The sequence below is a fragment of the Pollicipes pollicipes genome, unplaced genomic scaffold (genome assembly GCF_011947565.3).
Source record: "Pollicipes pollicipes isolate AB1234 unplaced genomic scaffold, Ppol_2.1 Scaffold_4881;HRSCAF=5763_pilon_pilon_pilon, whole genome shotgun sequence".
Lineage (NCBI taxonomy): Eukaryota > Metazoa > Arthropoda > Thecostraca > Pollicipedomorpha > Pollicipedidae > Pollicipes > Pollicipes pollicipes.
The window spans coordinates 9,127,303-9,144,808 of record NW_023596576.1 but is presented as its reverse complement, the minus strand read 5'-3'; the positions used below and the strand labels follow the sequence as shown (position 1 = coordinate 9,144,808).

Here is a 17,506-nt window from a genome sequence, read left to right as displayed (position 1 = left end):
CCGGCTGCGATTGTGCGCCGTCGACGGGTGATTAGAACAAAATTTGAGATTCGACGCAATACCTTGGCAAATCTGCGCCGTGGCTGCCCCACCAGCATTGAGTCAGACGCTATCACTGAGTCGGCTGAATAACATGGATGCCGTAATCGGATAAGTATATGACACTGGCGGCCGATAGTCCTCTGACAGCACTGTCTGGCGCAAACAGTTCCACTCTCACGTGCGATTAGAAGTATATTTCCAGGGTCGCTGTAGAATCCTCAAATACGTTAGAAACACCCCATTAAGGCGCATAGTCAATTAATTCAATTCCGTGCGAAGAGTGCTACCGTGTGCATTCCATGACGGTGCTGTAGGGCTTTAAGTTGGCGCTACAGCATACTTGTTTGATGAAGGAATCTATTTGTATATAGAGTTGATCCCCCAACAACGCACACTTCAACGGTGAGTGGACATCAGAAGGGACTATTCGCGAAGTCACAGCGCCTATAAAACTTCGTCTTTTTATACCAACCAACCGTCAGTACACGACTAACCCATTATGGGAGCGCTAATGCCGGCGTTGGAGCCTGGTCACCGGCCGACAGTTTTTTGTTGTTTTTTTTTGTTCATGTGATCTCTGAGGGCCCATTATGAAAGGGAGTATTCCTCAGCTGTATGTAGTTTTGAAATGAAAAAGCCATCTTAAAGATAATTCGGTGCAGTTCACAGGCGCGCCCTTATCAAAACCTAAAGCCACCTAGTTTCTGAGTTACACGCCCGCAAAGTTGTGCAGACTTTTTCGTGCCGACTATTTCAACGCCATCCAGCCATGTACGTCGCCATGAAACCAGTGTTCAGCTCCTGACAGTCCTTTTGCCATGCGGCGTTCAAAGCCAAGAAGAATATAATCGCCGAGCCGTTCATATGTGGCGTTGACCGTCAGCACGATTTCCAAATACAACAGACGTTGACTGACTCTCAATCAATGTTGTGCAGACCGTGCATGCTACGGCGGCCAATTACAAATACGTATTGCCTTGCGCGGAGGGTGGAGTCGTGTGCTCACTGCATCGATATGGGAGCACTATCGTTTGACAATATAAAACGAACGTTAATCGGTGTGTATCAGCTGTTGTGTCCATATGAGCTCATGACAGCGCAATGCTACATGCGGCGGGCCTGACGTAGGATGATGGCCAGAATACGATGGCTCGGGAAAGTAGTGCGACCATGTGCATTTGAAAGCATCGCTCTTGGCTTCCAGATGGCATTTTAGCATGGTTGTCGGGCATCGGGCAAAAGCATCAACTTTACTCGGTTGACCCAATGACATCGCATCTCTCAACGCTGCTGGGTCAGTCGCAGCGGCAATGCCTAAGCTTGCGGTGGTCAATTCGACATACTTGCCGCGCGCGACGGGTGCGGCCGTGTGAACGCGGATATCGCTGTGGAAGCGCTGTAAGCCGGTTATGTAAGTCGGAAGTCGGCTGACGTCACCTATTTTATTGATTTGACCCCCTGGCCGCGCGTTACTCAGGTCGGCGGCCCTGTATCGTGCTAGCCAACATACGGCATCCCTGGAAAAAAACTCATTCTCGCGTGCAGGGTGCGAGGATTGCCTGATCCGCACGAACTGCCTGACGTCATAAAGCGCCATATTGGCCATATCAGTGCAAGTTGGTAACCTTGTTCCGAGGTGCACACTACGCGTAACCCGTGGTGCCATTCAATATCCCTGCCGAACCCCGAAAACCCCGAACCCAGACCCATTCCAACACCGAGAATGATTAAAGCTGTGTCGTGTCGTATAAACGTGTCACCGACCGCCAGGGCCATTTCGAGATGGGATGCCTTGATTAGATACCCGTGGGAGGTGATAGAAGTGTGGCCGGGACCCGAAACCTCGGACCAAAAATCCGGAGACGGGCACCCAGCCACTTCACCATTACCGCTCGCCTCTCCAAACAGGTTTCGATAACGCCCACACTATTTTCTGTTGACTACTGAACCGTTATGAATAGCACTGGTGAAATATTCAACGGGTTCATTTCATACCTGGTTCCTTGAGCTCACTCATCCCTAAATACAAGAAACTTGCATGTTCCGGTGACATCTGCATCCTGTCTGAGATGAAAAAGATAAACCAGAAGAAGAAAAGAAAGCGACACAAATTGGGCTTAGAAATCAAGTGAGGTGACTTTCCTTAGTACGTGGGGACTTTCGCCAGCGGCACGCCCCTAACCAAGCTCCTGGCTGCGCCCCTGCTTCATGTTACGATACCCAGTGGTTTGCACACAATGCCGCGGGCATCGGTCGTGTATTCACAATCCAATGTCATTCTCGAGCACCACGGAAACTGCTTAGTATCGTCTGATGAAGCATGGGGATAGCTATATCCTGCACCAGGTGAGTATTAACGCTACCGCGCGAGATGCACATCGGGACACCGCCGAAGACGCAAGGCGTACAACGGGTCGCAACGCAGCAGCGTTCCGCTAGCAGATGTCGCTAGAAACGAAAGCCATCGGACATCTGCTTAGGACATGCAATTCCTATGAGGAATACAAAGAACGTAACACGTACACCAAGGCCAGAAGCAGTGGCGAATGGCCCATAACATTGGCCGTAACGTCCGACGAGTAAAATGTTCAACATAATCGCAAATTCCCAGAGGACTACCCGTCCGGCTGGCTGCAGCGGTGCCGCCACTTTCTGAAAACCCAAGCGTGTAGGCACGTCAACACCGCCTAGGTGTTGACACGCCGCAGCAACTGGCGCCCCTCAGCTCGTACTGCTTACCCCTCACGTCTGACATCGCGAGAGGGGTAGCCTTATAGATCCTACCTCCGAGTGACCTTAAAGTACGTGCCCTGAACTATCTGCGAACCACCTTCTCAAAGAGGCCTGCTACAACAAGAACCCTCTCCTGTTTCTGCTAGCATCGTTTGCTACTATCTGCTAACATTATTCGCCTGACCACCGCGTAGGAGCCCCAGAAGTAAACAACTATCTACAGCCCTGTTAGTAAACCCCGGCACGTGTCCATTGGGAGGTCCGAGTTCTGCTGCCGTCGTCATGGATGGGGCAGGGAGAGGGCCAGGGCGGGGCGGGGCGGGGGACGGCGGTAATTGCGCGAGCCGGGCCGGGCCGGGCCGGGCCGGCGCACGCGGCGGGAGCGTTTGTACCGGAACACTGAGATCAGGAGTGCGACTGGCAAGAGAGCGTGGCGTCCACTACACAGCCAACAAACGAGCAACACGGCGGGGCCGGCCGGCGCTCTCACGGGCGCGGCCAGAGCGCAGTGACGGCGGGGGCAGCGCCACCTGCGCGCCGTCACAGCCCGGCCCGGTCCCGTGAGGGTGCCTGCCGCCCGCCCACTACCGCATTGCGTCCCTGTAGGAGAGGACAGCTCATACGCCGCGTCTATCACAGGTCACGGCAGTCGCGGACACCCCAGGGGCTGGCGGCCACCTGAGGCGCCTGCGCCTGCCGCCGAACTAGGCTACCGTGGGCGAGTGCTCGCAGCGCGGGGCGTGTCCACGGCCCGGCCGCCACGCTACGGCACGGCACCTCCGCGCCAGCGCCGCACTGCGAGCACCGCGCCCGGCGCAGCCATCAAAACAAACGCCTCCTACTGCCAGCGCGCCGCCTCAGGAGATGTTGTCCACGCCCGTGTCGATGCGGCGGCCGCGCCGCCGGGACCAGCCCCGGCTGCGGCCGCGCGCACCCCGCCTCCCGCGCCCGCCCGGTCCGGGCCGCGGCCCGCCGACGCCCGGCCGCCGGCGCCGCGGCCGCGCCGCCCACTAGGACGGCCAGCAGTCGAACAGGCCGTAGACGAGGTCGTAGCCGCGCACGCTGCAGTACTGCAGGTCGCGCTGCGCGTACTTGGGCCGGATCGACGGCAGGCACAGCTGGCGAGTGAAGGCGTTCGCCTTGGACGTCTGGAAGGCCCCCAGCGGCGTCAGTCGGGGCGGCACCACTCCCAGAGCCCCGCCCCCGGGCCTGCTCACGACGGAGATGTCACGGGCCACACTATCAATCACACACACGCACGCCACGCGCAGCACGCCGTGTCAGGCACTGAACCAAGTGCAAAGTCAGGCATACAAGCTTGCATGACGCATGAGGAATGAAAACGCCCAGAGTTCGTGCTTCCAGTGCATGTCCATGGGCGTCATGCAATTTTACAAACGTTCTCACCGTCTGACACGGACAAAATGAAACGTTTTGACGCCACTGATTCGCACCAGCACAATGAAAGGCATCAGCGAAAATACGAGGCATCAGGCGCAATACGGTGGCGTCGGCGAAAACACACCTTGTTGGCAAAGACGGTCACGAGCACCTTCCCGGGCTTGAAGCAGTCGATGACACGGTTGATGACGTCCTTGTAGCACGACTGCGGGATGTTGGTCTCGAACGACACGTAGCTGAATCCAGGCTCCGGCGTGATGTGGATGGTCACGTAGCACCCCTGGCGGACGACACGCAAACACTTACTGTCGAGAACGCTTGCCAGATGGCGCGATACCGTTGGCAATGAGTGAGCCACTAGCAATGAACCATTGTCATGACAGTCGCTCCAAAGGATAACCAGATAAATATACAGATAAATATAAGATAAATATAAGATAATATACACAAAGTGATGAACTACCCGTCGAGATCCCACATCAAACGCGAGTTCAGTCATATCCTCGAACTTGCGAGTCTCGAAGGTGGAGCAAATTAAGTAACATTCGTTTTCGACCACAACGGAAAACGACGCAAACGAATAGTTCTTGTCATTCAAGATGCATGTGCCGCAACCAAAAACTGGCCCAAAACCGCCTCCAGAGTGCAATTACGTACGCTATGTCGATACACATACCACACAGACCACATTGTTCCAGAACACAACCAAGCCACCTGAATTTACTAGGCGCTAGTGCGAGCATGAGCATGAGCACGGGCACATGCGTGGATTGGTCTAAACGTTAGATTAGTAGCAGTCGCTCCTGGGGTGCGCGAGTATGCTGGAATGGTCGCAGGACAAACACACAGGCGTTGGGGGGAGCCAGTGCGACGGCGCCGGTGTGAAGCGTAGCAATCCGTAACGTCACGTGATCGGGGCGCGGTAAATGTGCCCAAATCCAGACAGAAAGCCTTCCCATGACAGCAGCCACGACTCGTACGGTGACACAAATGTGCGGGCGACACAAGTCCTCTCAGGGTCTTGCGTGAAACGAGTCTGCCAATGCAACAACAGCGCGAAAAGCGGGCACAGGAGGGGGGAGGGAAGGGGGGGGGGGGGCAGGAGCCGACGGCACGTCAAGCTTATAGCGATCTCGTGGCCACGACGGGCGCGCTGCGCCACAGTCCCATCCTGGCGCGGCCTGTGCCGAGGCATGGCGGATAAGGGGTGTGAGCACTCCGCGCACTCGCCGCGTACTTACAAGATCGTATACGTCCTAGCCAGCCGGAAACGGAGCACGCGTTAACCATTACCCACGCTTAATAGGGTACAAGGACATGTCAGACCGGCGTCTGTCATACGCCGTCAAAAAACTTTCTTGGGAGGGGTTTCGATGTCACCGCTGAAACTGTTACATTCAATTCCCCGTCTGCTATCGCGCGATGGGAGCATTAACCTGCCACAAAACACAACACTGGCACTCTTAAATCGAGCTCTCCATAGGTTGTGGCTGCCTCCGGTTTCCCTCAAAAACGATCCGTACCCCTTGTCACCCCGGCTGCCACGCCCACACTTTCATTGAGGCACTAAATTATGGGCATGACGATTGGGGTTCCAGGACGTGCAGACTTTTAAAGTCATTTTGCGCCCAGGTGATGACCCCCCGGCTATGGGTTCCACAGCCGGCGGAACGGAGCGCGCTGGCAAGCTCCACTGTGTTCAGGAAGCAATGAGCGCCGTTGGACATCTCTGCACGAAAGCAGAGCGGAGGTGCCACACCCCCACTTACTGTGACGCCTGCTGTGATCTGCGACAGTGACCCGACTGTTGCACTTCAGCAGCTGGCATACTGGAAGAGGCCTCGCTTCACTCTCTTCCTGAATGTTTAATGAAAAGCCGGCAACCCGAGCTCCATAAACATCGATAGCTTACGGCAAGCCGTTGATGATATTTACGGTCACGCGACATACTTCGGAACTAGACGCAATTTAAAACCTGCTATCACACAGTGCCTGCCCAAATTCAGAAACACCGCCCAGCCTTCTCGTCCCAAGCATCAGCTCCAGCCCCATACACAGATGTACGGAGCGCACAAACCCCATTAGTACAGCCATTATCGTCATCGACGCTGCATGACTACACGCAGTCAATACGCTCGCAAATCCCAAACCCTCAGCACGCGCATCTCATCGGAGGCTCGGCTGCTACTGCTCAGGATCAAGATATTAACGGGCGCTTGCAATCCAACTAGCAAAACATGAGGAAAATGGAATGACGTAACGATATCAATAAACTCCCCGTACATGATGGGGAAGAGGTAGCCGTTGCGACAAACCTCTTCCTGTCCGGCAGACATTTCGGCTGGATTTTGTCCGTAAGCCATTGTTCGTCGAAGGAGACTCAACATAGAACGGGTGTAAACCGCAAGGCTCTTTCCGTCCCGTCTGCACACCGCATGAGGCAAGTCCAAACAAACACACATAGGGCGGCACCCGTTCGTCAGCGGGCAGCCAGAGTTAGCCTCGGCCGGCCACTGCGGAACGACACCGCCCAACGGAACAAGCCGTGACCGCCGCGTCCGTTACCCGAGGACTCCCATGGGCTGAGCCCATCTGCTGACCTGACCTTGGCCCCACGCTCCGCCCAGCCCGTGCTCATCCCCCGAGCGGTCACCCACATTGTCCAGCAGGCCGTTCATGGAGTAGCCGCACGGCTCGAACAGCACGTCGTCGATGTTGACGCCCGGCAGCAGCAGGTCGATCCCCGAGCGCTGGAACGGCCCGGACACGGTCAGGTCACAGCCGAGTCGACCACCGACAGAGACCAGGCGCCGCGGCCACGACGGCACGAGACACGCCACGGCACCACACTCCTGTCTTGATGGCGTGCGGATCTGACATCTCGCGGCGGTTTTGTGGAAGGTGTTATGCCATGCCTGATTACATCACGAGGTTTCAGAATGAGTGGGGGTAAACGTTTCACCGACTGCCAGAGCCATTACGAGACGGGATGCCTTCATCAGGTACCATGTTGGATGCGGTAACGGCGTGGCCAAGACCTGAACCCAGGACACTGACTCCCGAGACGAGGACCCTAACCACTACACAATCACCGCTCCCTCCATCACGAGTTTTACCAAACTCCCCTTAAAGCCGGTTGTTTTGCACCAAGTACCACAGCTAACCCACGGCATTTCAGCAGAGGTATCGCACAGTCGGACTGGATAACGGTTAAGTCGTTCACGCAAAGGCCTTCACGCGTCGGCTTGGGCGGCCTGATGTTCGGCACGACACCTCACCTTGGTGGCCTCCGCGGCGGTGGCGCACGTGCTCTGATAGAACAGCCCCATCACGTCCTCGCCCAGGTCGGTCATGACCACTTCCAGCGTCTGGTCCGGCTGGCGGCGCGTGGGCGCGTGCGGCGGCGGCGCCGGCAGCGGCGCCATACGGCCGCCCGCCTGCAGCGCGTACGGCCGGTCCAGCGTGAACAGGTACCAGCAGTCGCCGTTCATCTTGCCCAGGCAGTAGGCGGAGCCGGCTGACGAGGGGACACGCACGACTGTCAGCGACGCCGGCGCAGGCCGCGCACGTCCGGCCGATGGGCCGGCGGACGCGTGCGGCACTGGTCACACACGTCCGACGCTGGCCGCGCACGTCCGGCCGATGGGCCGGCGGACGCGTGCAGCACTGGTCACACACGTCCGACGCTGGCCGTGCACGTCCGGCCGATGGGCCGGCGGACGCGTGCGGCACTGGTCACACACGTCCGACGCTGGCCGCGCACGTCCGGCCGATGGGCCGGCGCTACGTCGGCTTCATAAGCATGGCGGCGGGTTTGTGGCTTTACCCAGTGAGAGGGAGAGAGAAAGAGTGCACGAACCGCGTTGACTGGACCATTCCAAGGCCCTGGTTTAATGGTAGTTTAGTTCGGAGTGGCCGATCCAAGCAGCTTAGACGTTGACCGGAAGCATACTCAAGTCAACACAATGCACTAATCGGGGTTTCCTTTCGAATTCCCTGCGCCAGCTGGGTCCGCATGCCGCCGAGCTCGCCTGCAGCCGCACTCACTGGGGAACATGTCCTCGAGGGCGGCCACCTCGGCGCTGAAGCTGCGATGAGTCTCGTCCTGCAGGTGCGGATGACGGAAGTTCTTCCGCGAGTAGAAAATGTCCTGCCGGCGACACGTCCCAGTGTAAGCCTAACTGGCTGTGTTGCCCTTCCACCAGTGTCTCCAGGAGCGACATATGACTCACGTTTTACGGCGCTGTCTGCGAGTTATATTGCTGGTATTCATCACTCGGGTTTCGGACTCCTCGCAAATTGCAGTTTCATAACGGGCTCGCTACTTTTCTCCTCGTTGTTTATTGAGACTTTCGGGCGTGCCAATCACAGCGGTCATTCTACGCCCGCAACGGGTCTCGCTGCAGTGTTCAACCAGCCGGCAAGTGACATGATGAACAGAATGACGATTGAGCTACGACTATGCCAGGCACCGGAAGGAAGGTCGTGGTGACAAGACCGAAGCCAGGCATTCGACCGTCCAATCAGCCGCCGTTATGTTACCCGCACGGCGCCGCACCTGTGGGCAGGATGAGGAGCCAGCAGGACCGCCCGAAGCCCGACAAACACGGATCGTCCCTGGGGCGGTAACGACACATTCCATTCAGCACTGGGGGTTTGTGGGTGCGGAGCACGTGGCAGCGCGGTGCCTGTGCGGCCGCCCTGCCTTGCTGGGCGGCCGCACAGGTTGCCTGGGACTGGTTTAGCGGCTCGTGCGCCCCTCGCGCGCCCCGCGCCCGCCCCGCGGCGCCGCATTCGCGCACGTCCCACTCACCTCCACCTGGGTGAAGCTGGTGTATTGCTTGACGAAGCCGAGTAGGCGGTGGATGCACTTGAGAGGCGTGGTGGTGCCGCACGTCTTCAGGATGAAACGGCAGCGCGAGATGAACATGCTGCTCTCGCTGCAAACCCGCCCCAGGCATCGTCCGGTCACTGCGCAGGTTTGTCCAGTTCAAGACAGCAGTCAATGTTACATAAACTGACGAGAAACTCACAAAGTCAGTTCGTTACGCGTCAGGCAACCACGAAATTCCAAACTCCTGGTCCTCGCTGTTAGGCTTAGTTATACTATGTTTTCGCTGCCTCGACAGATGAAAAAAGAACTAAATAACTTCAATGAGCCTAACTGGTCCAGAAAATACTCAGAACCATCTCAAACATGTACCCAAAACAGGCAATTACGGCAATAAGCGCCTTCGTACCAACAGTAACCAGAGAGGGCAGCGGCAAGGAGCAGTGCTCGAAGATAAACACCGTAGCTCGGCGGGCGGTGCGTCAGACACTCTGACCGACGACTGACAGACATGTAGGGTGGCGCTCATGAGCACAGCTGAGCCATCTCGTTCACGACGGGCTATTCTGTCACAAAGTCAAGCTGGAACATGGGCAGACACTACAGCATGGCGCTGTGCTCCGCCATGTCCTAACGCGTCCTTGACCACCCGCCAGAATGACATGCGATAGGGGGGGGGGGGGGGCAATCTCTCATTATTTTAGCTTTCAGTCACGTTCGAGTCACAGGATTTTCGAAAGCTGGGTGAAGGTCTCACGAATTAGGGGGCCGCAGCAGCCGTAAGTCAGGTACTTTAGGATCTAACAAGGTCACTATCCGAAAATGCGCCAATCGGAAACGTTAGCCAATGCTATTCAGCATTAAAGACATCAGCATGTTAATGGGGGCAATCTGTCGACATTTGGCTACATAAGGCATGACACGTGCGTAATCCTGTGTCACCATACCGCAGCTGGCGAGGTTGAGCCCAAAACAACGTCGACTTGAACCCAGGACAGTAACGAATTAATACGAGGAGATTCAGCACGCTGACGGTGTGATTGTTGGACACGTTGGTTGGTTATTAAAGCTTTCGGGCGCTTGAACTCTGCGGCCACACAGCCCCCGATGATTTTCAGACAGATTATTTTGATAAGAGGGAGGGTTTCCAGACGCCCACGCGCCCATCTGCAGACATAGACGCATAGCACGCTCTCGACGGGCTTTGATGCCTTCCGCTCGTGTGCTTCCGCGAACGGCGGCGCCAGCATCTGGCGTGCGGAATACGTTGTGGTGCGGTGGCGTCCAGCACGCCACATAAAAACGAACCGTGTCTTAACAGAATGACGTCAGCAGGTCACTAAGCCATGCACAGGCGTGTCTTCACTGGGCGGGAGCTCTGTCAAGTCACAGGTCCTTGTCGGTGCTGCCAGTCGGTGTTCACGATGGGTCTTCCGACTGTGCTATACCGTAACCTTAATAAGCTGCAGACCAATTCCATTTACTGGACTGGTTTTTGCTTTTGGCTTTTGTTTTCTTACTGGCTTTTGGTTTACTGGACACCTCTGGCTTGAAGATACACCAAATATTGTTGAATGGTTTGTTTCAGTGCCAATATCATTTCACAACAACAAAAACAAACTGATCGGACAGATGCCCATCTAACATGCATGTTAGCACATAGCATGTGCATGCCAAAGTAGCCCACAAAACCCTTCCCTGAACAGGAATTATCAATGATGACATTGTCAGTATAGGTGCAAAAGGGATGCTTAGCTTGAACCCTGGATCACAAATTCTACAAACCATTTCAGCAACTTTAAAAAGGGAGACCAAATGAAACATACATACTTTGCAGCACACCAACAGCATGGCAGTTGTTGCCAGTCAATGTGATAGGAGAGAACAGTAAGCATGAAATAAGCATGCTCAGCCACAACAAGAGGCCCAGTCTGAACATAGAAGGAGTAATGCAGTGCAGACAGCAGCATCATCTCCAGATAGCAACTATCAGATAATGGTCATCAGATAGCAGCTAACAGATAGCTGTTATGTGAAAAAAGATAGCAGATAGCAGATAGAGGTATCTGCTGTCCCTATGATGTCTGGGCATGTTGGCTGGCCCAGCATTGCAACAATGTCTGGACCCATCATGCATTGATGCATCCCATGTGCTGCATGTGTTTTGTTGAGAAAAATGTTGTCAAACTGTACAAAAGAGGAAACCAACAGATGCACCAACACTTGGACAATGAACAAGATACTATGCATTTTCAGCCAAAAATGGCCTTTCACCTTGGCAAATCACATGCTAAAGAAAATCGTGCTGCACAGGTAGCAGTCACCATTGCACAGCAGGTTGCTGTAGGCCTGTGGCTGACCTGAGAACATAGGCATCAACCAGGCTGCTCGACCTGGTGCTGATGATCTCGCACTTGGCATCTTCCATAAGCTGGTCCAGTGCCTCCCTGTCAGACACAGACACACAGCACTTCTGTCAGAGATGGCAGCAGTTTTAATATCAAAAGGCAGGATTTTGAGTCTGTTCTTTGCAATAGTGCACAGTTCAGATCTTACTGATAGGTACTGTTGACAAAATAAATGACAAGGCACATGGGAATGACATTTCACCGCCAGCATGGAATATTGCACATCATTTATTTTAGGATGGACATAAAATAAAACCATTTAAGCTTAAGTGGCTAACACAGCTGTAGGGAGAAAACCAAAAATGCACCTGGTGGTAAGTCTCTCTTGAAAACCTCCAAACACAAAGTCAAAGCCAGGAATGGCCCCAGTAAGCTACAGCTTTAACTAATACCATGAAATACGCCATCTCTCAGCCGGCACTGTTTAAATCACATGATTAAGCACTCTGCAGTAAAACCTAACTTTGCAAACATGGTAGGGTATAACACTGCTCAGCCCAAGCTGACGTAGTGCTAAGGAGTAAGAAGAATATCCACACCTGGTAGTGGTTCCCATCAAACATGCATATGTACAAATAATTAATGCTTTCCAGGTGATGAGAAACAAAAAGCAGATTACCTGGGGATTGCTCTCAGATCACAGTTCTTGTTGAAATGGTCAGAAGATGAACCCACCCAAACTTCCAGCAGTTTTTCCACACCCTCAAAGAAGTGTTCCTTTATGTCTTCTTTCATCTTGGGCCTGCAATTAAATATGCTTATTAGCTATGTAAACACACAAGCTTCTAAATTTTATTCATCCTAGTATCTCACTCTTGACCCAATTTATATATCCTAACAGCTTAATTATGGAACCTGCACTCTAATCTAAGTTTGCAAAACATCTATCCCCTGCCCCTCTACACATCAATGAGCTGAATCCCTTCCTTGTGTGCACTGAACTTATGCAAAGCCAAATTGCCCTAGTTCTCAAATCATTTTTCCATGAAATAATTAAAAACATTTAAATATATTGGCAAAATCACAATCCCTTGAAACATTGGGTCTTTATACACTGACATGCATCAAACTCAGATTTGCTGTAATGTGCTCAGATTTATGGTGTACATGCCCTGGTATTTTTGCATTGATGTGACTATTGCATTAGACATCTTCACTGTAGCATACATTCTTTCACAATCCAGTTCCAATCCACCCAAGTCTGACACGCATTTCTACAAGCAAGCTTCATAACCAAAGCAAAAAGGGCCCCAATCACCTACAGCCAGACTGCAAACAAATACATGTTACACTGCACATGTCAAGCATAGCAATGACATCCCAGCAAAAATTGCAGATAATGTAAATCTCCTAGAGGACAGTGCACAGTCAAACCTACTTTCAGTGCATGAGGAACTCATGTTTCAAGAGGTTGTGATATCGCAATCACAATTTGTTGCACAAATCCCTTAAAATATTTTTAATTTCGACATTTTGTGATAATTCAACGCACGCTGGCCTGCGACCGGCGTAGGTGAGCCCGGAGCTCATCACACCAATGTCACGTAAACGTCCGACGCAGTGGATGGGTTTATCTCAGACTGGGTCTGCGGCAACATGCCCAATTTAAGTTCGCCAGGAAGAAGCCGCTCACCTGACGCCTCTCACAGAGAGCTAACTAACAATGAACCTGATCTATCAAAGTTGGTTGATTTGCCGCTGCCTTTCAATGCGGCCCGCACATCCAACCCACTAGCGCGAAACGAAATGCGCCCAGGCAAGGCCTATGTATATAATGCAAAATCACCAAGCAATTTTTGTGCACCCCACGGGAACCACTCCGTGATGTCATTGGGAGCAATTCCGTTCGCCGCCCGCCGCGGACATTTGAAGTGCGGCTTGGTTTTCGTCGAATCGCTGACACTTCTGTCCGATTTTACCGTACACAGTATCGTACCGTAGGTCACGTTTTATGAGAAAAGGAAAGGACGCCTGTAATAAGTGATTTGGAGTCGCAGACAAGCACGATGATCTCAGGCCGGTTCTCAGGGTCGCGAGACAGGTAAGCAGCCTGTGAGCGTCGCGGCCCGGGGCGCAGTTTCACACACACACACACACACACACACACACACACACACACACACACACACACACACACACACACACACACACACACACACACACACACACACACACACACACACACACACACACACACGCACGCACGCACGCACGCACGCACGCACGCACGCACGCACGCACGCACGCACGCACGCACGCACGCACGCACGCACGCACGCACGCACACACACACACAAATGGAGGGGTTGAGCACTGGGAAAAGACTCAATCTGCCCCAGAATAGGGCTTCAATAGGGCAGAACAAATAGGGCAGATATAGGGCAGAACAAATGGGCTTCTCCCCGGATTTGACCCATATTCTTCTAAAAGTTGGGGGCTGCAGCCAAGTTGGAGTGGGGGCTGAATCACTTCAGCTGAAAAGGGAACTGCAACCTTGGTCACGACAGCCCATCACTCCAATTCTCTCGCAAAACTCCTTTCAAAGATTACCGCCTACCGGGTTGCTGTATGACGCAGAGGCCGGCACGTTTCCACGAGGCGCCGCTAACTTGTTTCTCTCAGCGATGAGGCCAGCCGGGACAACTCTCTTAGCATTCTGATAACTCTTCTGCGCAACGAGAAGTCCAAGCCGCGGCACGACGGCCAGGCAGGCAGACAGGGGCACCTGAGGGACACCACAGAGGACGCCTCCTGTAGTGTCATGGTACGCCGGGACACTCTTCTAATAGAACAGAAAGCCCGTTTTTTCAGGCGTTACGCATCCTAGAGACGCCGCGTTGTGTGCTGCTGCTGTCGCGGTGTAGATCCGCACCGCACAGGCTGGAGCCCCTCTCTCGCCCAGTGGCGGATTCAGGATTTCGTCAGGGGGGGGAGCATTGTGGGCCCCTAGAATTTTAAGCCTAGCTTATTTACGGCTAGCCGACTAGTCCATGTGATCCGCTGATGGCTTGTAACTAAGGCAGAGTTTTTGCTTTGACTGCTACAGAAGTGTAACAAGTATCCTGACATTCAAATATTCTAAGAACGTAATGCGCAAGTATCATAAGTGTCACAAATTCAATAACCAATGGAAACGACATGCGCGACATCGGCGATGCGTAACATTATGCTCGAGAACTACGTATAAAAGTTCATCGGTTCATCCTGTGATCTCGGACTTGTGCACATGAAGTAATGTTTAGTGAGGCTTGTACAAACGAGCAGGCAAAACGCTCTGGTGCTCGCAAGCGCATGTGGGGCTTCCCGCAACAGAATAAAATCCTTCTGGCGTCATCGGAAGAGCCCACGACTAATGTGAAGAGCCCCGGAGCCATCAAGCGTGCCCGGCTGATTAAGATCTAGGACAGGGACGGTGGTGGTGTAACGGGTAGGGCACTCGATTTGAGCCTCTTGGTCTAGGGTTCGGGCCGCGGTCACGCCACCACGACATCCAAAATGATACCTAATAAAGGCATCCGTCTCGAAATGTCCCCAGCAGTCAGCGAGACGTAAAGCTTCAATCGTTATTATTGAGATTTATATCCCCGTCAACGGTGTAGGCTCTCCTCTAATATGGGAAAACCCAAAACCAATAGCGACGACGCCTGAGCGATCGAGGGTGCCGCGGCAGGCCAACAAAGGGGCTCCCGTCAACTGTCTCCTCAACTCAATGTAGTGGGGCCTCTGAACGATCGGAAGTATCTCGGCAGGCTAACATATGGGACCCGGCCAGAGCACAGTACCCTCTGAGTAAAGAGGAACAACCCAGGAACTGCCCCTGTGCGATAAAGACCGCCCGGGCAGGTTAGCAGAAAGAGTGAAGGGTACTCCGCAAGTGAGCTCAAAGAGAAAGAGCCCTAGATCAATGTAGAAGTTCCCTGAGCATCAAGTGCCTCGGTGCTTTATCTTACATGGGCCCAGCAACAGCACTGGGCCCTCCGAGCAAGTGGAAAGCACGCGATGCCAATATGAAGGCCCCTAAGCAACTGAATGTAGTCCGATATACCGGACTTCGCTGATAGCGCACCGAACCTTTCGGGTGAATGTGAAGAATGCATGGAGGGCCCTTGATTGATCAAGAACGGCCAGGCATGTTAGCAGATAGTAGGACCCTACTATGGTAGGACCCTTCGTGAAAATAGGAAGTATCCAAGACACAGTGTGCACGGCCCCCAAACAATCCAGCGTGGCCGAGCAGGTTGGGAGCCCGACAAGAGCGTAGGGCCGTCCAATAAAATAGGAAACACTCAATACCCAACGTGGAAGACCCCCGATCGGTAGAGTGTGCTCAAGCAGCTTAAAAGATGGCCCCCGACAAGAGCAGGGGGCCCTTTATTATAATAAGAAATGCACGAGGCCCAATGTGAAGGGCCTCCAAACGATCGAGTGTGCCCGAGCAGATTAACTGATGAAGCCGCCCGACAGGAGCGTAGAGCCCTCCGCAAGTGGCAGGAAATTGGAAGGGCCGTAGACTAATGTAGAGGGCCCATGAGCATGTGGTGAATGTGTCGGTAGGCTAACAGAAACCAACGTGGAAGGACCCTGGGCAAGCTAGAATATCCCAGCAATTTCGGATTGACCTTGCAAAGGAACACATAAGGCCCCCAGGAACATCGCACAACCTCTGAATATCGTAAAAAGCCTTACACGTGCTCGGACGGGAGTCAAATTCGCCCCTCCGAAGGCTTTTCGTTTTTCAAACGGCGCGGCGCTGCCGCGAAATTTGGCGGCGCTGCCGCCAAATTTCGCATAACTGTACATAAATAGCAAATCGTTCAGCATAAAAATTTATACCCATCTTGTAAGGTCGCTGACCTATGGCAGGTCAAAGTCAGGCCATGGTTTCAGCAAAGTCAATTTCTGGGAAATCGTTCAATCTGATGCAACGACGGAGTGCTAGACGAAGCCATACATTTTTTAGATACGTTCTAAGGTAAGATAACAATTGAATGAACAAATTGCATTAATCTAGGGTCAGGTATGAAGGTCATACCAAGGTCAAAACCAACCTGCTTTATTACTCTAGACCTTGCTGCGTGGGGTAGTTTCTGGTGCTCATTGCAAGCTTATTGATAACAGGAGCCGCATTACACGTCTTCCATGGACCTGTTAAAGGTCGGAATAGGTCATTGACCTAAAGCGGACCTGGTCAGCATTTTGTTTTTAAGAGCATGCCACTTAGTATAATCTTTGTCGCTTATTCGAATGCAAAACTCAAATAAGTCCTGTATGACTTTGGTCACCACGACCTCCAAAAGGTCAAAAAAGGGCAATGGCTCTATATCAGCATGTGACCTTTTGTCTAGAATAGCTATCTAGGTTTTGCAGGCATTTTGGAGACCAACCCAGAGTTAAGCTTCGTTTGACCTTATTTAACCTCAAGATGGTGACCTGGGAGCCTCAATAGTTGACCTAAGTGATTGTATCAGCTGACCTAAGTAACTAAGGATGGTGCGAGTAGGTCACCAGGCTTCCAATCCGGTCGCATGATCGGCGGGCCTCCAGCATCCCGGCCCGGTGTCAGGCGTTACTGTTCCACGACAGTTTACCTCCTACACAAAACGCCACACTACAACTCGGATCAGTCACCAGTCTCCACGCCCGGTGCCATCATCGGAATCCACACCTCGCAGGCAGCACTGGCGGAGCGATCGCGCCCACGCGGCTACGGGTCGCGCATCCAGCGCCACCACGGCCGTCGCCGCCACGGCAGCCGCCACCGCCGTCACGGCCGCCGGCTAGATACGGCCACCCGGCCGGCCATGCTGTCCAGCCAGGTCGGCAAGCCGTCGGCACCCGATCCCAGCGTGGTCTTGGCTACGCAACAGGCTACTCCGGGCCTCTTCGAGAAGAGCAGGTTAGATTTTTCTGGGCGGCGCGGTTAGGCTTGAGAAGTGGTCATGTACGAGCCTTGAGGAGTATGGGTGTTGTATACTACCCACGCCGTGGCAGCGGACCCTGGTGAAGCAATCTCCTCTGGCAGCGGTAGACCCGGACGACGAGCTCTCCTCATTTAGTCTGGAACGCAGCCAGGGCCTTGACAGGGCAGTGG

At 53.6% G+C, this 17,506-nt stretch overlaps 1 protein-coding gene across 1 annotated transcript; it reads right to left on the bottom strand.

Annotated features, from left to right (window-relative positions):
• Positions 1–3,737: 3,737 nt before the first annotated feature.
• LOC119101413 (S-adenosylmethionine decarboxylase proenzyme) lies at positions 3,738–13,146 on the bottom strand. Its single transcript, XM_037224743.1, has 9 exons — positions 13,049–13,146; positions 12,035–12,157; positions 11,368–11,454; positions 8,990–9,116; positions 8,224–8,326; positions 7,455–7,693; positions 6,834–6,926; positions 4,301–4,456; positions 3,738–3,923 (listed from the first exon to the last, which is right to left on the bottom strand). Exons 2-9 carry the CDS (start codon positions 12,148–12,150, stop codon positions 3,786–3,788), a joined length of 1,059 nt encoding a protein of 352 aa, XP_037080638.1. The 5' UTR covers positions 12,151–12,157; positions 13,049–13,146; the 3' UTR covers positions 3,738–3,785.
• Positions 13,147–17,506: the final 4,360 nt, after the last annotated feature.

What these genes read in the sequence shown, in the direction of transcription:
- LOC119101413 (XM_037224743.1), bottom strand. Translation starts at nt 12,150, where the DNA reads ATGAAAGAAGACATAAAGGAACACTTCTTTGAGGGTGTGGAAAAACTG. An exon ending in CCGCCGCGGAGGCCACCAAG is followed by an intron (nt 6,927 to 7,454) that starts GTGAGGTGTCGT and finishes GGGCCGTTCCAG; the next exon opens with CGCTCGGGGATCGACCTGCT. An exon ending in TGAACGGCCTGCTGGACAAT is followed by an intron (nt 4,457 to 6,833) that starts GTGGGTGACCGC and finishes GTCGTCCGCCAG; the next exon opens with GGGTGCTACGTGACCATCCA.